This window comes from Sceloporus undulatus, chromosome 1, assembly GCF_019175285.1.
Source record: "Sceloporus undulatus isolate JIND9_A2432 ecotype Alabama chromosome 1, SceUnd_v1.1, whole genome shotgun sequence".
Taxonomy (NCBI): domain Eukaryota; kingdom Metazoa; phylum Chordata; class Lepidosauria; order Squamata; family Phrynosomatidae; genus Sceloporus; species Sceloporus undulatus.
In genome coordinates, this window is record NC_056522.1 from 350,098,870 (window position 1) to 350,124,978 (window position 26,109).

The window sequence follows — 26,109 nt, forward strand, 5'->3', positions numbered from 1 at the left end:
GAAAGCCAAGCGGGGAAGGAACAAAGGCACTGAGGAAGGCAAGCGAGGAAGGAAGGAAGGCACCAGGAAAGCCAAGCGGGGAAGGAACAAAGGCACTGAGGAAGGCAAGCGAGGAAGGAAGGAAGGCACCAGGAAAGCCAAGTGGGGAAGGAAGGAAGGCACCAGGGAAGCCAAGCAGGGAAGGAAGGAAGAAAGGCACCAGAGAAGCCAAGCAGGAAATGAAGGAAGGCACGGGGGAAGCAAGTGAGGAAGCCAAGCGACGAAATAATGAAGGCACTGGGGAGGAGGAGGAGGAAGGAGGAGGAAGGCGATGTTTTTTTAAAAATATATGCAGAGAATTTTCGATTGATGGATTTTGCAACTACTTGCCTTGCAAGTAGTTACAAAATAAAATAACTGTGTATTCTATCAATTAAAAAAAACACACACACACAAGTACACAGACAGCACGGGGGGGGGGAATGGTGGATCTGTCAAAACATCACCCCTTCATCATTCGTCCCTCCCTTCAGAAAGAATCGATTCTGATCTGACGTTCCCACTGTTAGGAATCACGTCAGAACTGATTTTTCTCAAAAGAACCTCAAAGTAACTGCTGCCCAAAAACCCTGAGTTTTTTGCATTTGTTCCACAATAATAATAATAATAATAATAATAATAATAATAATAAGTTTTATTATAGACCGCTATTCCGCAAGGATCATTTATTTCTTTAAATAAATAAAGTAAAATAAAGAAACTATTCTTCTGGAATCCAATCTAATGAGGATCAGAATCAATTTCTAGTGAGAAGTAGGGGCATGTACCTCGAATCAGGATTTGGAGCTTATCGTAGTGGGAACTATCCCAAAAAGTAAATCAACTCATTTGAGATGTGGTATTGGAGAAAAGGGCTAAGGATACCGTGGACAGCCAGAAAGAGAAACGAATGGTCAAACCCTGGAGACCGAGATGGCTCATTAGAAAAGACAATAATACTAGGATAGGTTGAGGGGAGAAGAAAGAGAAGACCACACACTAGATGGCTAGACTCAATTAGGGAGGACAGAGCCATGAGTCTGCAGGAAATGCGAAGAGCAGTGGAGGACACGGACTCTTGGAAATGTCTCATCCATGGGGTCAGCATGAGTTAAAGTCAACTTGAAGGCAGCTTACAACAACAACAAGAGTCCCATTAAAATTCTATTGTTTGTGATCTTCCGAAAAGCATCTGATTGGCCACTGTGGGAACAGAATGCTGGTGTTTCATCTAATCCAGCAGGGCTCTTATATTCTCAAAAAAGGAGGGGAAACTGTTAACAGGAAAAATGAAAACAGATTTAAATTTAAAAAAAGAAGAAATAGCAGCTTGCATTATATAATTTAGTTCTTGATTGGGGTTTCTGTAATAATATTGCTATTGTCCAAGAAAAACAAGAGAAATAGCTTATTATGCATAGCAACGTTACTGTTTTGGTTCATTAAACAGAGTCCACACATAAATTCAGTAAAAATGGCATGGAGGAAAATCTGAAGATTGCAGGAATGAAAACATAATTCCAAGGTATTAAAGTATACTACCTTTCAACATGCCAAACATACCAAGGGAGAACAAGTGCACCATTCAAAGGCATTTCAGAAAATAACAGCAATTTTCAACAGTGCGAGGAGTCATTTTGCCATTACTCTCTGAAGCACTCATACTTTTGAGTGACAAGGTTTGAACTTTTGTTCCCTGGAAAACATTTTTGCCACAAGCAGTTTCCTGTATTAATCAAGAGGCAGTTGGGTTCTAATGGCTCAAAGTGGCACAAAGAAACCCCATGTTTCCAGTAAATATATTTCATTCTTCTGAAGTAGAAAAGCACTTCAGTAATTAAGTACAGAGGTCATGCAGGTCTACTATTCAGATATAGTTTTAAAACAAGAAATTATAGGAGGGGGCTGTGATATTTATTTGGCATTGACTATGGTCTTATTTTGTTTTGTTTTTTAATTAATTTTTTTTGTAATACAGACATACAACTACAGAGAGAAAGGCCCTATACAGACTGACCCAAAAGGTCAGCCTGTGGATGGAGTAGGGGCACAGCGTCCCTGACTCCGTGCCACTCCAGACAGAGCGCTGCATCAAAGGGGTACCATACAGCCACATCACCGCAGATATGGCACCTTCCAAAGGCCGGATTGAGGTCGCAGTGTGAGGTTGCTGCAGCCCCGATCCAGCTAACGAAGAGGGGCTACATGCCGCCCCTTAGGGGCTGTATGTCAGCCGCAAAGTTAGTAATGGTCACAATGTTAATGAGCACAAAGTACACCAAGGGCACTCTTAGGTCAAAAGTGATATTCATATTTTATAGAAAAAGAAAGCTAAGGGCCTACATCCAATGGATAACCCCAAACTAGAGATGTGAAGGCCAAGGGTAGGGGAGGGGGCACAGAAAAAAATCAGGGACAAAAAGGAGGTGTGGCATGTATATAATTGTATCATGTATATAACGCATGTTATGTTGCATTTTATGGAAATAACAAAGTAAATCTGTAACGGGTACTGCAAAGAAAGACAGTGAAGCAGGAGAAGGCAATTGTGAGAGGCCAATAGGTCCCATTAGTACCCCACGTGACCTTGAAGAGTTGCACCCCCTGCAAAAATATGTTTGCCACAAAATGTCCTATATGCCTTCCGGGGGCATTTTTTTATATAAGCCTATTTGGAGCCTAAAATGGCCCAGGGCAAAAAAGCATGGTAAAATAGTAATTTTGGACAAGCAAATACCAGGCTTAGTCAAACCTTAAATTCAGTTAGCATTATGCTATCCAAAAACATTATTTTTAACCTCCATGATTTTTAACAATTTTAACAACCAGTTCTTAGTAACCAGTGTGAACCACCTGAATGACACCATTGTCTGGAGGTAAACCATAGCAATGAATGAAAAATAAGGCTAATAGACATAACTAGGCCCAGGTTCAGAAGCAGAATTGCTGGAGGGAAACCATGACAGAGTGCTATTCCCCTCATGTCCTTCTTGTTGACTTCACACAAACATCTGAGCACCTAAGAGATTACTACACATGGCTTTTAAACCATGATTACACCACAAAAAAGCAGCTATGGTGATACTTATTGCATGATGATGCCTCCAACCTGTAGCTGCTCTGTCCCCAACCCGGCCCTTTTTATTGACAGGGGAAACCTGTCAATGATTTTGCAATTGTGCAACTCCCCAGGTGTGAAACATCACTGATAGGGTGACTGTGCAATTGACAGTCACATGGTGTCAGTATCCCCTTCTCCCCCTGTCCTCCTTCCCCCTCACTATTCCCCAAGCAGCCTGGTTCCTCTGAGATTCCCCACCCCCCTATTTTCTTTCTTTCTTTCTTTCTTTCTTTCTTTCTTTCTTTCAATTTCTTTTATTTTTTATTTTATTATCTAAATAAAATGTAATACATATTGAAAGCAAACAAAGACAGCTCTTCTCTTTGCATAAACTTCTTTATAGTATCTCATTTAAATAAAACCAATTTTTCCTTAAACATCATAACCTCCAATTATTCTCTGGCATGCTCTAATTTTGTGTTATTTACAACTCTAATCATATAAAGTTTCATACAAAGACGATGTTCTACATTCTATTACACACATATCTTGCTGTTTTGCTCTTATATATTTTTCTTGTATGTGTTTGCTATCAACAAGAATTCTGTTTTATAGTTTGATGTCAGGAAGAAAATCTTCTAGAACATGGCCACATAACCCGAAAAACCCACAAAAAACCATTGATAATGAACTGTTTTCATGTATTGTATTGTTACATGTATTCTTTCATGTACTGTATTGTTTTGATGTACTGTATTGTTTTTTTCTGTTGTTTTTTTAACTTCACTTGCAGTAACTCATAGTAGCAGAACTCCAGAATAGGAGTTTATATATTTACATTTTAGAAAAGCTGAAAGGCATGCTGGGTAGGGCATAAGGCAGGGAGGCTGGGTAAAAGGAGAGTAAGAAAGAGAATGCAGCAGCCCCAATTGTGTGATTAAGAGGTTAAGTAATGGATGCTTTGAAAGTGGTATGTTCCTTTATTTTCTTTTTTCTTTTACTAACATGATTGCTGTGAGAATGGGGCTTGTGCGGTAAAGCCCCTACTGTGCGAAGCAGGACACAGGATTAGTTAAACTTTTTGTGCAATCCAGCTCTTCTTATCTTATATTCTTCTTGTTCTCATTGGTTTAAGAAGAAGTGCAACAATCAGTTTTGTGGAACAGAATCTCAGCAGTCCAGGTACAGATTAAGGGTAAAACTAAAGTATTCATTCAACCAAATACACAAGTTTCCCACTTTAAAATCACCTATATGTGATTGGAACTGCATTAAGTTACCTTGAACAGCTAAGCCGGCCAGATGAATTGCTTGCTCAAATGTGCAAGGAATGTTTCCTTCTAAGATATCTTTCTTCAGTTGAAGATAATACTGGTATCTATGAAAGGAGAACATGTGTTTGTTTTTCCATCACTGCTGATTCATAACAACTATGAACATTCTGAAATCTATGAATAAATATAAAAGTGTGTGTGTGTGTGTATTACTCCCCTGCTATCCAACAATCTAGACTACAAACAAATTCAGAAAGGTTAAAAAAATCATTGATAGAACAGTATAAAGCTCTTTGTACATTGAAATACTCTCCCTACCTCGCACAGAGTATAAATGTCATGCATTTTCACAGGACTCACCTGGTAATCTCCTGCTGAAGCTGTGAGACAGAAGGCACATAAAAAACCACCCCAAAGAATACAGTTGGCTCCAATGCATATTTATCCAGTTGTTTTTTCAGTGGCTTGTCCAGATCTATCCACCGGCGCTGGTTCTGCTTGTTGAAATACCAAAGGCTAAAATAGGTGATCTAAAAGGAGAAAACAAAAAGGGGAAAGGAGACATGGTGGATATTCAGAAACAAAACCAGGCAAATTTCACAGTGGAAAAGATTTGCATACATTGGAGTCTCCCATTGTTAAACCATATTAATCACATGATTGGGGGGGGGATTATCAGACTCCCGCATGCTTATCCCGTTCTTCTTCCATCCATAAATAGTAATGGGCCCTTCATTTGGTATTAATGGAAACTCCCGTTAATACCGAATGACAGGTCCATTACTCTTGACAGATGGGAGAAGAATGGGAGAAGTGTGAGGGGGTGTGATAATCTTCCTCCCCATCACACAATTAACATGGGTTAACAACAGGAGGAGAATGCTTGCCTTCTCTGTGTGATAATCTCCTATTGTAAAGTCATCCTGTTTTTCAGCTTCCACAGGAACCAAAGAAATCAGAATTTACAGAGGCTCTACAATTTATGCTTTTATTTATTCAGCACCACCCTACATGTATGACCATTGTGAGAACCATATTAGGGATTACTTTTAAAGATTAAAGAAAAAAATCAAATGAACACACAAACCTTTGTAATAGAGAGGAAATCGTATGATACATGAAATGTCTCTTCTCCTTATGCTGACTCACCATTCTTCTAGGTAACTGGTTCCAATATTAACTGCTCTACACCTCTGAACATGTCCTTATCTTCTTGTATGTATCCACCTATATTTTAAATACTACTCTTCACCTTTATTTGTATTTTAGAGTGGTGTACAACAGAATAATAGTAAAAGTTAAAGGAGAAAGAAATAGAACAAAAACTCGCAATGCAATTGTCCAACTGTTTATATGCAGGGCTAAGAAAAACTACTATAACCATCAATGCAGCAAAACAGAAGCTGACAACAAAAATGAAGGACAAGAGACCTCCTCAAAAGGATCCAAGCAATCAAAGGGAAATTTATACCAAGAGTGGGGATGCTCTACGATCAGAAAGGGGATACTTTAAATGACCAGGAAGCAATACAGTAGTCCCTCAGTATCCGTAGGGAATCCATTTTGAATCCCCCCACAGATACCAAAATCTGCAAATGCTCGTCCCACTGTCCTCAATGGTGGCATGGGTACACAGCCAAGCTACCACTGGGGACAATGGCACGTTGTGACCCCATCCACATGAAACCTGCCTCACCACTCTCACCACTATCTCCTCTTCCCTTCCGCCACTGCCTCCTTCCTCTCCTCCTCTTTCCCCTGCTGCTGCCACCTCCCCCCATCTCCTCCGCCTCTTTCCTCTTCCGCTGCCCCCCCCACACACACAGAGCCTTGCTATCCATGGATGCTGGGATCCGTGGGTGGCAAGTCTGCGGATACAGAGGGCCTACCACAAAAAAACAATGGAAACAATACACTGAAGAACTATATTAAAAAAATGAAAGGATGGCAGATTCACATGAAAAACCAAATGAAAACCAACTCCTATTTTAAAGAGCAAAGTAGAAACCACATTCGAAACAATTCAGATAAATAAGTTACCAGGCAACAGACAGCATACCAATAAGGCTATTCCAAGCTATAGAGACAGAATCCACTTTAGTTTTAACTAAATACTGTCAACAAATATGGAAAACATAACAATGGCCCAAAGATTGGAAATGCTCAGTATACATCCCAGTTTCCAAGAAAAGGGACACCAGGAATTGCAGCAATTACAGAACACTGCATTAACTTTACATGCAAGCAAAGTGATGCTCAAAATTATACAACAAAGACTCTTACCACATAAGGAGAGAGAAATGCCAGATGTCCAAGCTGGGTTCAGGAAAGGAACCAGCACTAGGGACCACATAGCAAACACAGGGTGGGTAACAGAATATACTAAATAATTTTTTAAAAATATTTTGTATTTTAGAGACTGTATAGCTTACAAAGGATAATGAATTGCTCTTAAAGAAATGAGTGTGCCACAACATTTGATTGTCCTGATTTCTATCCTGCATGGCCCGTGCGGTCTCTTCCAATTCTATGATTCTATGATTCTATGTATTCAAGACAGGAAGCCACTGTTAGGAATGGAATGGTTTCTTGACTGCACTCAAGAAATCAGAAGAACACTAGGAATAAGAAGGGCAGCCATGAAAGACCTAGCTAAGATTCTAAAGTGCAAAGACATACAACTGAACACTAAACTTAAAATTGTCCAAGCAGACATATTCCCTATTACCATGTTTGATGTCAGAGCTGGACTGTGAAGAAAGCTGATAGAAAGAAAACCTCATTTGAGATGTTGTGCTGGGAAAGAGTGCTAAGGATACTGTGGATGGCCAAAAAGACAAACAAATGGGTCCTATTTTAATCTGTGCAAATGTTAATGTGGTATTACAGTTTTATTATAGAAATTTTATGTTGTTGTTAATTGTTAACAAGTTGACTTCAACTTGGGATCAAGCCCAAACTCTCCTTAGAAGCCAGGATGACTAAACTGAGGCTGTCGTGCTTTGGCCACATCATAAGAAGGCATTACTCGTTAGAAAGGGCAATGATGCTAACAAAGGTGGAAGGCAGTAGAAGAGAGGAAGACCAAACACCAGATGGTTAGACTCAATCAGAGAGGCCATAGGCTTGATCCTGCGGTACCTGAGCAGAACAGTGGAGGATAGGTTCTTGGAGATGTCTCATTCACAGAATTGCCATGAGTTGACGTTGACTCAAGAGCAGTTAACAACAACCGTTACAGGCAAGGTTGCATTTTATCGCCCTATCTGTTTAACTTGTATGCTGAACATATGATATGTAAAGCAGGATTATCTACGGAAGAAGGAGGAATGAAAATTAGAGGAAGGAACATCAACAATTAAAGATATGCAGAAGACACCCTATCACTAGCAGAAAACAGCAAAGACTTAGAATAATTTCTAAAGCAAGTCAAGGAAGAAAGTGCAAAAGAAGGTTTACAGATGAATGTTAAGGAAACAAAAATAATTACTACAGACCATATACATAATTTAAAAGGTGACAAGGATGACATTGAAATAAGATTTTCCATACCTTGGATCAGGCATTAGCAAAGACTGCAGTCAAGAAATAAGTAGAAACTAGGATTTGGAAAGTCAGCGATGAAGGAACCAGACAAGATCTTTATGTGTAAAAATATATCACCGAATACTAAAGAAAGGATGGTCCCATGCTATAGAATACCCAGTTACTATGTATGGCTTTAAAAACTAGACAGTGAAGAAAGAGGATAGAAAGAAAACCAATTCATTTGAATTTTGATGCTGGAAGAGAGTTGTGAGGATACCCTGGATTGCCAAAAAGAAAAAAAAAAAAAAAAAAAAAACCCAAATACAGTCAGCCCTTCATATTGACAGCAGTTTTGTTCCAGACTTCCTCTGTGGATGTCAAAATCTGTTGTACCACAAGTCCCATGTTTTTAATGGCAGTGTACAGTGTGTGTGGCTATGCTGCCACAGCCATGAGCACACACCACCATTAGGGATAATGGGGCATGGCCATCCGTGGATGCTCAAATCCGTGGTAGGGACAAGAAGAATGTGAATGGTCCACAGAGCAAATCAAGCCTGAACTCTCCCCAAAAAGCAAGATGACTAAACTGAGTGTCATATTTTGGACACATCATAAAAAGACATAATTCACTGGGAAAAACAATAATGTGTGGTAGGGTAGAAGGCAGTAGGAAAAGAGGAAAACCATAATCTAGATGGATAGACTTAATCAAAGAAACCATGGCCCTGAATCTGCAAGGCCTAAGCAGGGATATTAGTTATAAGGGGCTGGAACAGACAGCTCGGTTAAGGTAGTTTCATGCTGTCTTGGGGGCGTGGCGTTTAGATTTGCCACTCTCCTAAGCCGGACAAAAGCCGCAGTGACAATTACACGCATGCCAGCTTCTATCCAGCTTGGGGATGTGGTGTTTGGGTGTCTGTTTGCCATGGCCCCAATCCAGCCTAAAAGGGGTGGCTCCAAGCCACCCCTTTTTGGCCTTCTGTTTCAGCCCAAGGTTACTTGAAGGTCTCTCCTTCTTGGGGTCTCCATAAGTTGAAGTCAACTTGTTAACAGTTAACAGCAACATAAGATTTCTATAATAAAACTGTAACACCACATTAACATTTGCACAGATTAAAATAGGTAACTAAAAATATATATTTGTCTGGTGCTGAAAATAATGTTCATGAATTATTTTTATTCTTAGCTGAAAATCAGCTGCAGTACCTACAAAGTTAAAAACAAGGGAAGCTGTCTTTTATCAGAAAAGATTACTGATCTGTCCAATGACATGTCTATGGTCTATAAAATATTTTGGGACTCTCAGAGAAATTTCACCTATCACCTATATTTTTCAAATTGGAAATGCCAGGGATTGAACCTGGATTTTCTGCATGCAATCCCTCCCAAATAGGCACACACACCATGCATTCCCTTCTGTCAATTTTTAACATGCTAAAGCAAACACTACTGCCTTAAATTTATGTCTTGTAAGAGAACCTATTTATAACCAGAAATTCCCCACATCACTGTCTAGGAGAGAGAAAGATACACCAGAAGCATCTCCCTCAAATCCATAGGGGATGAGGTCCCATCACCTCCTGTAATCCAACACGAAAAAGTCAAAAGGATATGATTCCCATTCACTCTTCTCCATAGCACTACCGTGGGCAAAACTACATACTAAATACATTACCTTCCTGAGGGTTTAGATCAGTTTCTGACAGTTCTCTGTTCTTCATACTGTCTGTATCTAAGTACCCTGTAGGCACCCTGAAAGCACCTGACCCAGTCTGATCTTGAAAGCTAAGCAGCATCAGGCCTGATCAGCACTTGGATAGAAGTCTGCTGGGGAATACCAGGTGCTGTAGAACAGTAATAGCAAACCTCTCTGAATAAATCTTGCAAAGAAATCTTGATGATATAGGGTTGTCATAAGTCTAAGTTGACTTGAAGGTGCATAACAATCATGAGTCTTGCTCCAAGACCCCCTTCCCCAGTGGGCAGTATGTAAATAGTTTAACAAATCAATAAACAAATACCGTATATACTCAACTATAAGTCAACCTCATGCATAAGTCAAGGGTATGTTTGGGGGCCAACTATGGATTTTGATATGACCTGTAGATAAGTCAAGGGTAAAATGTAGGGGTATGTTACAAAGGATCTAAAGGATAAAGCAGGGAAAATAATGTCAAACAACTTAAAAAATTCCAGCAGACACAACTGTTTGTGCTCATCCTAAAGGCTGGCTGAATGCGAGAATAGAGGGGCATCAATGTATCCAGGACAGATTATGTTCTTGCTTTTCACCAGGGCATGGTTCCTTTTAAAATAAGAGTTAAAGTACAGTACTTACATTGACCCTTGACAATTTATGAGGTCAATTTTTTGACTAAAATGTCTAGACTTATACATAGGTATAAACAGTAAGGTCTCCAACCCACTGATTTGGATCTTTCCTTTCTCACCCAGCTTGTCCCTATGAATCTAAAAATACAGAGTTTCCAACCATCTGTTTCATTTTGTATTTGCACTGTTCTCTTATGCTTTTTTAAATAACAAGAATTCTGGAATGGATTATGTTTTCTCTAACATCCAAACAATGACACCTTTATTGGAACAACCAAAATACACAATTACATGCTGCAAGCTTTCGAAGTCACACTGGTATCATTGTTTGCATGTTATTGGATTTGCTGCATGGCCAACATGGCTATCCCTAAAGGTTTTTGGGATTTCAAGATACTGCATTTTAGCCATCACATGGGAATCTTAGAGAAAGAGCCAGTGCACTGCAACTTTGCCATGTGAGGTGTCTGCTTCCAACAAAGGTAAAGCCTTTTTTTTCTAATATTGGGACTGATTGGCATGCTTAATGACACCACCTCAAGTTTTCCTGATGCAAAACATGAAGACTTATTGAGAAATTCAGTGTTCTCTACTGAAACAGGAGCCTGTGGCTTCACAAAGGAAGGAGACATGCTGAATTCTAGGGAAACATCATCTTTGAATTGCAAATGGACACTAAATTTCCTTGACACTGAAAATCTACCAGTGACTGAATGGCCAAAGGGGGAGGTGCCAGCCTGCAGATAGCCCTCCCTACCATCTGAACTAAGGCCAGAAACAGAAAATGCAGGCCTATGACTAACATCTTCAATTTTTCCCTTCTATTTGCCTGATGAAGAAGCCAGTGTGACTTTGAAAGCTTGCAACATAGTAATTGTGCATTTTGTTGGCCCCATAAAGGTATCATTGTTTGAATGTTATTGGATTTGCTATATGGTCAACACAGCTACCCCTAGATATGTTTTCTCTAGCCATAGTACTCTAAAACCATCAAGTAGTATGTAAAGAAAGTCTGTCAAATGGTCTGTCCTTTCCCAAAAATACATGCCAAACATTTGAACTGTCCACATGTTCAGACTAAAGCACGGGCAGCTACCTTCTTGGTGTGGGACACATTGGATCCTTCCAAACCACAAGTGATGAACTCAAACACTGCTAAAGTTGAGTGATGGTGGCAAATACATAGTTTTCTTTGAAAACAAGGCACACGAGCCAATACACGAGAAGCATGCAGCTTCTTATTAAGCACAATCACAACCTAGATAGCTTTCAAAATACAACATTTTTTTTAAAAAGGCGCATGCTCCCCACATGCCTTACTTTCAAGGAAAAGTCTTGTTCACTGCTATCCTGCCAAAGTTTAGCAGCAGCAGCCAGCACAAAGGAACAGGGGACCAAAAACAAAACAAAACAAAACGGACAGACAGCAAGATGCAGTATACCTACACAATGTGTAAAATGGCCACATCAACCATAAGTGTTCAAGGCACCTTCCAGGATGGAGATGCATGCTTTTTGCACATAAAAAGCAGACACAAATCCCGTAAATGATTACTCCCTTTCCCCTGAAGAGAGAGGTGTTTTTTCCTACTGTTCTTACATCCACTATTCTTATATTCCTCCTCACTCACTTTTTTCTAAATAAAAGAACCCCCAATTTGTAACTATTCCCAATAGGGTAACTAGTCCAACCTTTTAATAATTTTGGTTACCTTTTGCTGCATCTTTTCCAGCTCTGACCTCTGGCCCACCCTCAGCATCAGTTGATTTGAAGGAAATCAGGCCAGTGCAGTGGATCAAGTATTTATGTACTGCACACCCTGTTTGTTGGCAGGGACATGGGGTTTATAAAATCTTGTAACTAATTAATTCTCAGTTACAACATACAGTTAGGGAGTTACTGGATCTAGATTCTGCATGGCATTCTGATAATGCTTATTACATAACACTCTTGTCACTGCAGGTAATCTCTGTCTGCCCAGGTGCTAATGCATTTAGCTGGCTTGCCAGTTATAGTAACAAATGTGGGCTACCAGTAATCTTTTAGGTCTATGCAATGATTTAAACTAGTCACTGAGGCCTGTTCAAGTTTGAATGAATAGTTCTAATTGTTTCATGCTGACATCAAAAATTAGTCATTTCATCATTTATAGAGTACTGAGTTAGTAAATAAAAATTAATCCATAGGGAATTGTCAGGCATACAAGGGAAGAAGGCATGGGGTAGTAATGGGTAAGGGCCACTCCCATCACATAATTCTGTAAACCATGTTAGCCACAATGGCAGTGTGGTTGAAATTGTGTGTGCTACTAAACATACATGTTATTATCTCTGTAAAATGGGCACAAATCTAAAAGGTACAGTACAATCTCATTTATTGTCTTGGCTTTACATTGACACAAAATTTAAAAGGGAACAAGCAAACACACAATTCAGATGCACAAGGAGGTTCAAGAGTTTCAGACATGGGAGGAGTTCCCAGTTGAATCTGGATAAAAATACAGAATCTCCTGTTTACACCCATGGCCGCAAGTGTGTATTTTAGCTTCATAAGCTCTTGGTGGCATTCAGGCATGCCATAACCCTGATGCTGAATGGACTAAAACAGAATCGCTTTTTAATCACTGAGAAAGCAATCTGCTGTCAGTAGCAGAAGAGACTACCCAACTCTACAGAAACGACATGACATAATTCTTGAAATATGTTAAGCTTCCAAGATTAACACTGTTGTAAGGTTTGTTTATTTTCGCAACTTACTCATCATTCAACCTCCGGGCAGTAAATCAATGGGAGTTAGAAACAGACTGCAGATTTTCTGCACAATTATGTTACAGCTAATTGCTTTCTTTGTTATGTGTCCAAGAAATAGCAGTTTTTTCTACACTTATGGTGTATCTAAAGCTTTTTTGAAGGGTTCATGTTCAACTCTGGATTTATGCAAAATATATCCAGTCATTAAAAGTTAATGGGGAAAAGTGAGCAGTAAGGAAAAATGAGGATTCACATGAGCCAAGATTAACAAGAGAAAATATAACTTTAAGGTTCTGAAAATGCACCCAGTAAATGCTTAGTATTACATGACTTCTCCATCTTGCATAGTGTTAACATACATTTTATTTTATTTATTAATATATTTCTAAGCTACTCCTTATCAGCAGAATTCAGGGTAGGGTTCACTCACTGAAGTCACTTTAAAAAAACAAAACTAAGCTTAAATAATTTAAACATAAACAGTTGAAACAATTTAAAATAATTTAACTCAAACAAAATAAAACTCACAATCTAGCAAATCAGAAACCAAGTTATAATCTCACTAAGTGTTAAATACTTGGGTAAATAGCCAAGTGTCAGCCTGGCAACAAAATAGGGGCAATAGTGGCATCAATGGGCTTTGGTTGCCTTGATGCACTAGGAACTGGGCTTGGAGAGTATATCCCTGTTGGTTCTCCATGATCTCTCAATGGCTTTTGATATCGTTGACCATGTTACAGTTTTTGGCTGCCTCACCAGGATGGAGAGCCCAAGAGATGATGATGGGAGATTCTTGGTCAACCTGTTGACCACTGGCCTGTAAAGTCCCACAGGGTTCTATTTTTTCACCATGCAATTTAACATATGCATAAAAGTGATGGCAGATTTGGGGGAATCTTGTGTCACCAGTATGCTGATGACATCCAACTTCCAATTTCTCCTTTTCAACCATTTCTATTCTAAACTGGTGACAGTTGAATGAAATGGATCACAAAAACAAACTGAAGCTTAATCCAGAAAAAACAGTGGTGCTGCTGGTCAGTTGAAGGTAGATCAGGAAATAGAAATGTAGCCTGTGCCCAGTGGTGATTGCAGGCTTTAGTTGCATCCCATCTGCGCTCTAAATTGTACTACTGCCTTTGAAAAATAGTCCAAAATTTCAAATAGTCCAAAGAGGGGCAGCTAAACTACTGGCAATTCCTTTATTACTATAGCTCCACTGGCATCTGGTCCACTTCCAAGCACAATACATAGTCCTGGTTATAACCCTTAAATCCCTCTATGGCTCAGGTCCAGACTATGTGAAGGACCATATCTTCCTATATGTGGTCCAGGCTCTAAGATCTGGGAAAACTATTCTCTTAATCCCACCACGTTTACATGCACATGTGGTAAGAACATTGGAAAGGCCCTTCTTAGTGGTTGCTCCAGAGCTTTGGAGCGTCTTCCCTAAGGAAGATTGTTTTCTGTCTTTTGGGTAAATGAAAGTTATTCTCGTCTGACAGACTGCTAGGAAATGACTGCAAGGGCTTTTAATAGAGTCCCATTTAGTTGGGTTTTTTTTAATCTTTTGCTTTTTTTAATGGATTTGTTTTAAATGGTTTTAATTTTACGGACAATTTAATTGCATTTTAACATTAACATACAACATGTTTTTCTTTATTTCCTTGTATGTACTTTGTATTTGTTTTAATTTATGTAAGTCACTTTGATTCCCAGTTTTTTTCGGGAAAGGCAGGATAAGAATGAATCCCCCCCCCCCATGGAGTTTATCACACTGGGTCTAATTTCAGCATTCAAGTGCATTTAAAGCATCCCACAAATAAAGCGAAAATGGTGAGTAATTGTGTGAATGATTTTCACATGCAATTGTGCAAATAAAGTGATATTGGAAATGCATTGTTGCTGAAATCCTGAAATTAAAAAGATGTACACTTTAATGGCAGGTTTTGTGTGATGTCATATGAAATTGTTTTGCACAATTATGCAATTTTTTCCGGGATATTCACAGGATAAACTCCTGATCTGGTTCATGTCATACACTCCTATGTGTTGTCTTTACTCATGGTGCCTGTATTTTATATTTTTGTTATTAGGTGGTTTAAAAGTCAATCAACTAACCAATTAATCCATGTTGCTATAACCCTTTCAAACTACCCATGTCGTTTGGCTACCCCAAGCTATTTAACAAAGAACGGTGTTTGCAGAAGTCTATTGAAGATAAGCAACATTCACAAGGTATCCATTTTTAGTCTCTCTCATATACATCATGAAACAGTATATGTGTCTGACTAGCTGGCTAACTCACCTACTTTCTCATGTTGATATCAATATTACTAATCATTCCACTGAACCCCAATAAATTGTGACTGATTACACATGTAACCCAAGATAGTTAAATTATCAGTACCTTTCAAAGTCATCCCCTGAAACAGAATATGATGTGCTCCCCAATATGGTCAAGGAATTTTCATACAACCAAGACAGCTGAAAGCTCATAACAAATTACTTGATCATTGTAATCCAAAACACCAGCTGCTGGGGGCTAGCTGACCGACTGACCCATGCAGTCAGATGGAACAGGAGGATTAGCAACAGAAGCCAAGAAAGAAACCCCTCAGCATCTACAAGAAGCTTTCAATTCAGTCAGCCAGACACGTGATTATCCATAAAGGAGACCAATATTACGATTATGATGTATTATCTCATGCACACATCTTAATCAGTCTTACAGAAAGCAACAGCCAGGAACAAATATGCATGCTTGCAAAATGCAAGGTACTTTTTACTAGTCCCTCAGAAATGTGGAGACTGACTGAATTGCTCACTCGCTCGCTCACTCACTCGGGTATCAAAATTTCACACCAGCAGGACAGCTGAAACTTGATACATACATGGCCCAAGATGCTATGTAGCCAGAGTGTTTTGATGCTTAAATTACAATCAAAATTTCATCCTAGATGCCAGTGTAAAGAAAGCCACACAGAAAACAGAAACTTTGCCCAAGTGTCTTCTACTCCTCTTTCAAAGATTTCAATCAAGCAGTTTCAGAAAGGAGGCAGTCTAGAACAGCAGCAATAACAACAAAATCCGGGAAAGCCACACATTCAACATAGGGTTTTTTGTGGTAAAAGATACAGTATTTTAAAAGGCTATACCTCCTTCTGCCCAGTACTAACAAATGTTAGCTACAGTGCCACTGCCATTGAAGTTTATCACATCAGAGCCTGAAACTTTCTCATTCTGTCCTCAAAATGTTACGAGAGGAAACATTATGGGAACAGATATTATTGCATTCAATAATGTGTAACGTGATGATAACGTTACGGGAATGCATTTTACTGCACAGCGCTCGCCATTTTTTTGAGAATGTTCCCATATAGTCTCTCAGTTGCGCATGCGTATTTCTTTTGGAGGACCGTGTAATGATTACGTAACCATAAATATAGATAGATAGAGATATAAGTAGATAGATAGATAGATTCATTCAAAGAAGATATACATGGTAAACATAGAAAACACGTGTGTGTGTGTGTGTTTGTGTGTGTGTGTTTGTGCATATATATAATATATATGCTGATTAAAAACACATATATATTTATGAAATATCTATAAAAATTACATAGAAGCTTACAAAATGTGTGTAAGTCTCTATATATCCTTAAGAAATTAAAGGGCTTCATCTGGTAACATTTGTGTTTGGGGAGGAAAACTAGCCTTTTTTTAAACTCGGCGAGTCATCCGGGAGAGCAACAAACATGATGCTCTAGGACTAGGGAGGTCTGAAGAGAAGGAAGTTCGTTCAGCCAATCACGACAAGGAGGAATGAGAGAACGGAAATGGGAACGGTAAGATTACCGCTTTAACTTCTCATGGACCGTTCTGGGAACATTACAGCTCTCTGAGAACAGTTATTATCCGTTCCCTCCCTGGAACACATATAGAACACTTCAAGGTCTGTATGGAACCCGATGGGAACCTGATGGGAACAGAGACATGCAGTAAAGTACGATGCGTTCCGTTCCCATTGGGTTCCCAGAACATTCTCAGAACACTATGCGATAAACTTCATTATCTCCAAGAGACCCTCTGACAATGTTACCTCCTCACTACTGCTCCTCCCCAGCAACTGCTTGGCACACTTAGTCTGGCTCCTCAGTCTGCCTGACATTAGAGACCCTATCTGCAACAATGCTGCCCTCAGCATGGTCATTTGCCTCACAAGAGCATCCAATCTCACCACCACAGAAAGGTAGTGCCATTGGTGAGATGGCTATCATATCACCTCCCAATGTTCTCTTCTCCAAGCTGAACATAACCAGCTCCCTTTACCATTCGTCACAGGGCTTGGATTTCAGACTTTTCACCATCTTGGTCATCTTCTCTGGAATCAACCCAGCTTTTTTACTCTGTGCTCAGAACTAGACACATGTAGACTACGGATGGGAAGTAATCTTGTTGGACTCAGCAGTCTTTTTACATTTCACCATAAGCACATTTGCAAGGTTTACAGGGCATTTCTGAGTAATAAAGTGCACACAAAACAATATGCATAATTTAAAATATGAATGCTAAAATGAGCATAACCAGGGAGAAATCTTTGAAAAATACACAGAAATATTCTAATCAATAGGGAAGTTGTGTTTAAAAACTGTGTGAAGACAAGGAATGAAGAAAACAGTCTTGCAACCCAGTTGGAAGAAGGGATGGAAAGAAAATGCAGACAATTCAGAGAAACTGGACAACAGCAAAACAGAGATGCTCTTTGTGAATTATTATTTGCATGACAGGACAGGGTTTCAGTCTGTGTAAATAGGTAGTCAATCAGCTCTGCAGGACTTCAGCAATTTTTGACACTCTCTAACCAACATTAACACCAACATTTCCTACCATTTCTGGAAGGGACAGAACAATACTAAATTTGAACTTCTATATTAAAAGCACCAGAGTGTATGAGTAATAGTACCAGCTCTGAAAACCTGCCTAGTAGTCAGTTAGAGAGAAGAGTGTTCCATCTACAGATAAAGAAAAGGAACTGCATCTATATTATTTTTAAAAAGAGCCAAAGCCAGGAGAGTATGCCTCAAAAGATGAAATTTTCAAGGAAGATTAATGTCTTCACCTTGGATGTAGTGAAAATCTAGATTTCTGCTTCCAGGTCATTTCTGCAATGGATGAAGACATGTATACAGTGCTACCTCGGGTTACGAAATTAATTCGTTCCGCCGCGGCGTTCGTAACCCGATGCATTTCGCAAGCCGAAAAAGGCTTTTCCGAAGCGCGGCTAGTGGTCGCGTTTGAATTTCGCGCCGAAAAAAATTTCGTAACCCGAAAAAAACATCGTAACCCGGAACAGTTTTTTCCTATCTAACTTTTTCGTATCCCGGAAATTTCGTAACGCGGTCAATTCGTATCCCGGGGTACCACTGTACCATCTTATTAGGCATCTATAGTTGTTCAACATAGGCCTCTAAATTACCTGTACAGTTGTCCCTCTCGATTCGCAGACTTGGAGTCCACAGTCTCACCCATTCACAGACAGCAAGTGGGGAGGGACAAAATGGTGCATGTGCTTGAGGTGTGCATGCAGCAGCACACATAGGAGCGCAGCACCATTGAAATCAATGGTGACTTGAATATTGGCGTTTTTCCAGATTTTGGGTGGGGGGGGGCAGAACGGATCCCCTGTGAATTGGAAGGGACAACTGTATAAGTTATACTGTGCTGAACTAATTGATTCAGCTTTGAATTGTTATGCTGCACAGACCTCAGTAACTGTGTAATGGCTTATACCATGGCTATTGGTATTATGTTAAAGACATGCTAGAAGACCAATTAATTCAGCACATAGGGCAACAAACCTCTGTCACTTAGCCATAAATGTATTTGAATATGCATACTATTAGGCAAGTGACAGCCAACTAGAGATCTCAGACAAACCAGTCTTTGGAAAGAAGAAGACACCACATTAAAATGGGAAGAGAGAATCGTGTTCAACCTCATCTGCACAAGAGCCCTGCTGGGTTTCATTTAAATACCATTCCAAACATCCTCACCATTTTTGGGCTATGTGGCCATGTTCTAGAAGTTTCTTCCTGATGTTTCGCCAGCCAGCCATGAAAGCCTTCGACTTCACATCCTCACCATTGACGACTACCATACATACTCAACTATAAGTCTACCTTATGTATAAGTCAAGGGCAAGTTTTGGTACCAAAATTATGGATTTTGATCTGATAAATTGAGGATAAAACTTAGAGGCACATAACAAAAGGTATAAAAGACGAAGCTAAATAAACAATGCCAAAGAACTTACAAAGTTCTGGCAGGTATAACTGTTGGTGCTTTTCCAACCCAGGCATTCAAAAAGGTCAGAAATGGAGCCATGGTGCACAGAGTAGAAAGGGTTGGTGCTTCTTTTAGGTGCTCCTAGGGTGGACTAAGCTCTTGCTTTTTGCCACTTCTTTTGATCCGTGGATAAGTCGACCCAGTTTTTTGGGGTCGATTTTTGACTAAAATATCTAGACTTATACATGAGTATATACAGTAAGCTATTTTTACACCTCTGCATGTACTATATACCCTGAAACACTGTCCTCAAAGTCAAAGATGATCAGAAAGAGATGAAGAACTGTTTGGCAGATTTTTTTTTTTTTACTGTAAATGAAATTAAAAGTCAAGGCAAAGGTAGTCCCTTGGCATGAATGACTAGTCATAACTGATTGTATGGGATGGTGCTCATGTCTGTTACTAAGCTGAAGGCCCAATGTTGTCAGAGGACTACTCCAATGGTCATGTGGCCAGCATGACTGCACCGAATGCTGTTAAATGAGATTACTGGTAACCAAAAACCGCAAAGCAGCTTTGAATAAATTACTTTAGAGGAAGGACATCATTTGACGCATGGGCAGCAACAAATACATCTCTTCCCTCACAGTGGAAGGGATATCCTTAACATCAAATTGCTGTTCGGGATCTTAAACCTTTCAATAACAGATGATTCTAGTGAATGGAAACTGAGGCTTTAATCTCATTCAAGACAAAATAGAGGAAGGTTAATAACTGAATGCACTCTGTCTGTTCCTGTTTCTTAAAATCACTTCCCTCTGAAGAACTAAAAGGAAGTACAGCTCTATTTATGAAGGTAGAATTCAAAGACACAGTTGTGTTAGAAAATTAGTATGCAAAAGCTAACTAACTGAGACTATCTGAAAGAAAGAAGCTGGTAGCATGAGCTTTTGCACACTTGAGTCTTCTTCGTCATATGCATGGGGTGGAGTGGAGGGTCTTAGGAAGTAGACTAAAGACTATGAAAGCTCATACTACTAGATTCTTTCTTTCGGTCTCAAAGGTGTTACAAGATCCCTTTGCATACACTTTATTAAGAAGATGATGCATGCAAAACAATTTTCCTGTTAAAAATGGCTTCTCTAGTGAAGCCATTTTTAGTGAAAGAGAATGTGGTTAATGTATTTCTGAATCAGATTCCACTCAGTACGAAATGGAAACAGTAATTGTAAGAATTGTGCGTTTTAAGAATTTAGCCGATAGTAATACTGAAACTGAAGAAGCCACAAAAACCTTAACAGAAGAGAATTAAACTCTGCTCAAACAGATGAGTGGGGGACCACCAGTTTTATCATGTTGTTTTGTTTGTAGCTTGATCCATATTTAGTTGTACATTTGTTGTTTTTATTGTGTACTTTCAAGCCGGAAAAGATTTGACAGCTGAACATGCTGTCTGAATTTAAAATAGCATTAAAGACCACTATCTTTCAGTCAGCTTATCCAGAAGATTTTTAAATTGTGAATCTTAAATAATGAATTTTAAATGTGGATTCTTTTAATATGTACCTCTTATTTTAAATTGTGTTCTCAACTGATGTCATGCATTTCGTAATTGTTGTTCTCCACCTCAATCCATGGGGAAAGGTAGATCATAAATAAATATTATTACTTATCACTTATTACCAGGCTTTCTTCACAAGATTTATTCAGAACGTTTTCTACTGAGGCTGAAAGAGTGTCACTTGCCTTTTTTTCCCCAGAAAAAAAAAAAACACACACACACATTCTTGTCTTACCAGAAAGTTACACTTGCACTTCAATCTAGTCCCATCACATCTTATAAACTACGGCAATTTACAATGGGTATCTCACTGCCTTCCAGTTGTAAGAGCAAAATTAACAAGCTCCCATCACAGAGTAAGTTGGGTGTGAAGCAAGAGAAACCTTCTGACTCAAGCACTGAGATCATCAGGGGTTGGGTCAGAAGACTGTGCTTGCCTTCCCACCATGAGTAAACACATTTACTTTCTCCCATAAAAGTTAATGACTGCCATTCATTCCTATGGAAAAAAAACAAATCACTTTGAGTTATACATCCCTTTGCAGTGAGGCAAAACCTGATCCAAGCCATGCTTCAGCATTCAAAATGGCAGGTCTAGCCTTAATTATATGAATCAATCCTACTTTTCAAAGTAAAATGGCTTCACAGAAGCATTTGCAATATTTAGCTATAATAAGAACACTTTAAAAGAATAAAAATTCAGACTATTAAAGAAATCCAGTCTCCGTTTCTGTAGAAATGTGGGATATAATTCCAGTACCTCAACTAATAAGCATGAAAACAATAAAAATGCCCATTTTGAAAAGGACTCCCATAAACCAAGACAGTTAAAGGTCAATTGTCACAACAAATTTATACAAAACCATGAGAAAGAATAACAAATCTTCCTGGGAAGTGAGTTCATGAATTGTTAAGCTATCACTGAGAAGACTTCATACTAGTCTTTACCACTGGGATATTAATTAAAAGGAGAACCAAGAAGAGGGCTTCAGATGTCAGTTTCAAGGCTCAGGTAGGCTTATTCATTTATTTGAATGAATGAATTTAACTGAGAGATAATGTGTACCAGCACATAAGTAAAACAGGAAACTATTTGGTTATCTTTCTTTGTGCACAGCATACTTGGATTATAGCCGATCAGACTATAATTGTGGCCTGACAGGACACAATTCACCTCACCTCCGCATTCCTATCATAATTAAGAGGTGTCGCATTAGTTTGTTCATTATAACCAGCCGTCTTCTTTGAATTCACATATACTGGCAAACTGCTTACACTAGGGATGAGGAACTTCCAGCCTGCTAGATGTTTTGGACTTTTAATTCCCCCAACCCTTTACCACTGGCCATGCTATGAAGGGCTGATGGAAGATGAAGACCAAAATACATGGAGGGTGAAACATTCCCCATCCCAAGCTTACACAAGACACATACTTGAAAACAACACCATCGATACTTGTGGAAGAAACTGTCCAGTAACAAAAGTACAGGTCAGATTCAATGAATGTAGTACTGTCTTTTGAAAAACAATAACACATTGCATCTACAAAACATTATCTTACCTGTTATTCTATGCAAAACAACAATATTTAGTCTACCAATCTGTTTCCATTGAAAAATATTTGCAAAATTATGCCTTCATGATCAAGTGGCAAGAGTTTTAGATTGTACTTTTTATTTTATGATCCATTAAGTATTTTTCTAATCATTTATTTTCAATAAGTAATACAAAACAAAGCAATACCAAGCCAGCATGGCATAATGACCAACTATGATTCTGTCAGCATAATTCACTTGCATTGGACATTGTTGTTCTCTCTGTTTTGGAATACATGGATGACCATTTTCAGTAGGGACTTGAGAGAATTCTGAATAGACACTGGTGCTACTCCAGATCCATAAAATATATATTTAGGAATAACCAAAATACATAAGAAAAGGGGATAAATAAAACCTGCTAGAAGATCAAATGTGTCATTAGACCAATGGACTATGAGTCCAACTTCCTGTTTCTGTCAGCACCATCTAACTGAATTCTTCTAGGAAGCCCACAAGCAGAACAGTACAGTGTACCCTTGTTATCTGCTGCGGTTTCGTTCCAAGATCCCCCATGGATAACAAAATCCATGTATTATCAAGTCCCATTAAATATAATGACAGAGCAAAATGGTGTCCCTTATAAAAAATGGAAAATCAAAGTAAATTTATACTTTTTTGGAACATTTTCAAACCGTAGATGCTTGAATCCATGTATAAGAAGGCCAACTGTACTTTTTTGTAGTTCCTCTCCTGCAATTGATATTTAATGATACTCTGCCTCTGAACCTGGAGGTTGCAGATAGCAATCAGGATAGGTTGTCATAAATACCTTCATCTTCCACGAATTTGTTTAATTCTCCCTTTTGAACCCATCAGACCTACAGGCCATCACTCCAGTTTTGGGGCTATTTTTGGTGCTGTTTCCAGGGCTTGTTTTTCAACAACCTCAAACTCAAACCTGGAGATATTCTCTGAAGATATAATCAGATTTTATGTGGTCTCCTTGTTCACCAAAGTCCCCGTAGTGGACACCATGGCACTCATCCAACAATTTTTTTTCCAGAAGGCATCACAGCCCTGTATGAACATTAGCTCACCACAAGCTACTTCCAGTGGAACAATGGATTCTATGAGCAGAAAGATGAGGTAGCAATGGGAAGCCCTCTGAGCCTCATGATAGCAAAGTTTTACATGGAACACTTTGAAAAGCAAACCCTGGAAACAGCACCAAAAAAGCCCACAACATGATTCCAATATGTGGATGACACCTGAACCATTAGGAGCCATGGAGAAGAAGATCTGACCGTGTTTTTGAACTATCTGAACAACAACCACCCAAACATCCAATTCACAATGGAAAAAGAAAAAAGAGGTACACTGCCATTCTTGGATGCTCTGCTCATCCACAAACCATTTGGGCTACACAGTATACAGAAAACCTACACACATGGACCTACACAAGAACTCCAACCATCACCCAGGACAAAAAAGAAGCACAATAAAAACAATGACAGACCAGGCACAAAGAATCTGTGAACCTCAATTCCTGCAAGATGAACTGAAGCACCTAGGCTAATGGTTATTCCAGCTCAGACATGAGAAGGGCTGCCAGACCCAGAAAAACCCAGAGGAGTGAAGACAAACAACCACCCAAAGGGAAGGTATTTTTTACCATATATCAAAGCAGTCACAGACAGAATAGAGAAACTGGTGAGGAAAAACAACCTCCAGATGAGGTTACGGAGTTGAGACTGCCATGGTCACCTTGGTCGATGATCTCCGTCTGGGCATCAACAGGGGAAGTGTGACTCTGTTGGTGCTCTTGAAGATCTCAGCGGCCTTCGATACCATAGACCATGGTATCCTTCTGGAACGCCTGAGGGATTTAGGTATCGGGGGCGCTGCCTATCTCTCGGGCAGATTCCAGATGGTGATGCTGGGAGACAGTTGCTCCCGTAAGTGGGAGCTGACATCGGGCATCCCTCAAGGCGCCATCCTGTCTCATGCTGTTTAACATTTACATGAAGCCGCTGGGAGAGATCATCCGGAGACATGGGGCACGGTGTTATCAGTACGCTGATGACACCCAACTCCACCTCTCCATGTTCCCGACTGCTGCAGTGACCAAGGATGGCATCTCTCCTCTAAATGCCTGTCTTGAGTTGGTAATGGGCTGGATGAGGGAAAACAAGCTCAGGGTGAATCCAGAGAAAACGGAGGTACTTGCGATAGGAACCCCTGGGCTGGGTGGGAAGATTTGTCAACCTGTCCTGGACGGGGTCACACTTCCCCTAAAGGACAAAGTCCGCAGTTTGGGAGTGCTCTTGGACTCGTCTCTACAGTTAACATCACATGTGGAGGCGGTGGCCAGGAGTGCTTGGTACCAACTTCGGTTGATACACCAGCTGCACCCCTACCTGGCTCGGAGAGACCTTGAAGCAGTGGTGCATGCACTGGTAACCTCTCATTTAGACTTCTGTAATGCGCTCTACATGGGGCTACCTTTGTACCAAGTTCGGAAGCTTCAATTAATTCAAAATGCTGCAGCCAGATTGGTCACGGGAACATCAAGATTGGACCATATTACACCAATACTAAAATCTTTACACTGGCTGCCGATTAGCTTCCGAGCGCAATACAAAGTGTTGGTTGTCACCTTTAAAGCCCTACATGGCTCAGGCCCAAGTTACTTAAGGGAACGCCTCTCCCTACACAATCTGCCCCGCACACTCAGAACCTCAAGGAAGAAATTGCTGGAAAAACAAAAAAAAAAAAAAAAAAAAAACAGATTGATCACTACTTCCCAAAAAGCATTCACAGCCACAGTCCCAAAATTATGGAATAACTTACCAGAAGAGATCCGTCTCATTACATCATTAGAAGCCTTTAAGAAGGCATTAAAGACAGATCTCTTCCAGCGGGCATATCCACCTGACCTACTATAGTGAAGATTCCCACCCATGTAGACTATATGGAAAAACAGATGAATCAGACGCGTTGTTTCCTCTACTGTAATGTTGCTGGCCTACTAGCATTGACTAGTATTGTATTGTATTGTATTGTATTGTGTATTGTGGTTACAGTGGTACCTCGGGATACGAATGCGCCGCCTTACGAAATTTCCGGGTTACGAAAAAATCTATTTAAAAAAACTGTTCCGGGTTACGAATGTTTTTTCGGGTTACGAAAAAATTTTTGGTGCTTTTCGGCGCTATTTCGCACCAAATCGCGGCTTTTCCCCATTAGCGCCTATGGGTTTTTCGGCTTACGAAGCCTTTCGGGTTACGAAAGCGGCGGCGGAACGAATTATTTTCGTAACCCGGGGTACCACTGTATATGATGATGTTTTTAAGCTGTTATGTATTTTGTAGACTGTATTGCTGTTTTCGATGGGATCCCGCTTCGATCCGCAGAGAGAGGTGGGAAATAGAAAAATAAAAATTATTATTATTATTATTAATTGACCAAGAAAGGCTCAGTGAAGGACAGGAAGGACACCCTTGAAGCTGCCAGACAAGTCTACATAGGGACCACCAAACGCAGTGTCCAAACATGAATCAAGGAACATGAGAGACACTACAGACTGAGTCAGCCAGAAAAATCAGCAGTAGCAGAACATATTAGAAACCATCCTGGGCATAAAATACTGTCTGAAAATACTGAAATTCTGGACCAACAACTATCAGGTCTGAATGCACAGGGAAGCCATTGAAATCCACCAACACCTGGACAACTTCAACAGGAAAGAAGACACCC

At 39.7% G+C, this 26,109-nt stretch overlaps 1 protein-coding gene across 6 annotated transcripts in view; it reads right to left on the reverse strand.

Moving 5' to 3' along the window:
* PTPN21 (protein tyrosine phosphatase non-receptor type 21) overlaps positions 1-26,109 on the reverse strand; it is a 99,322-nt gene that overhangs the window by 47,495 nt on the left and 25,718 nt on the right. For all 6 annotated transcript variants that reach the window (XM_042445075.1, XM_042445065.1, XM_042445100.1 and 3 more), the window contains exons 3-4: positions 4,714-4,883; positions 4,360-4,457 (exon numbers count right to left, since the gene is read on the reverse strand). In XM_042445075.1, coding sequence (XP_042301009.1) covers positions 4,360-4,457; positions 4,714-4,883 — 268 coding nt within the window. The remainder of the gene's footprint in view (positions 1-4,359; positions 4,458-4,713; positions 4,884-26,109) is intronic.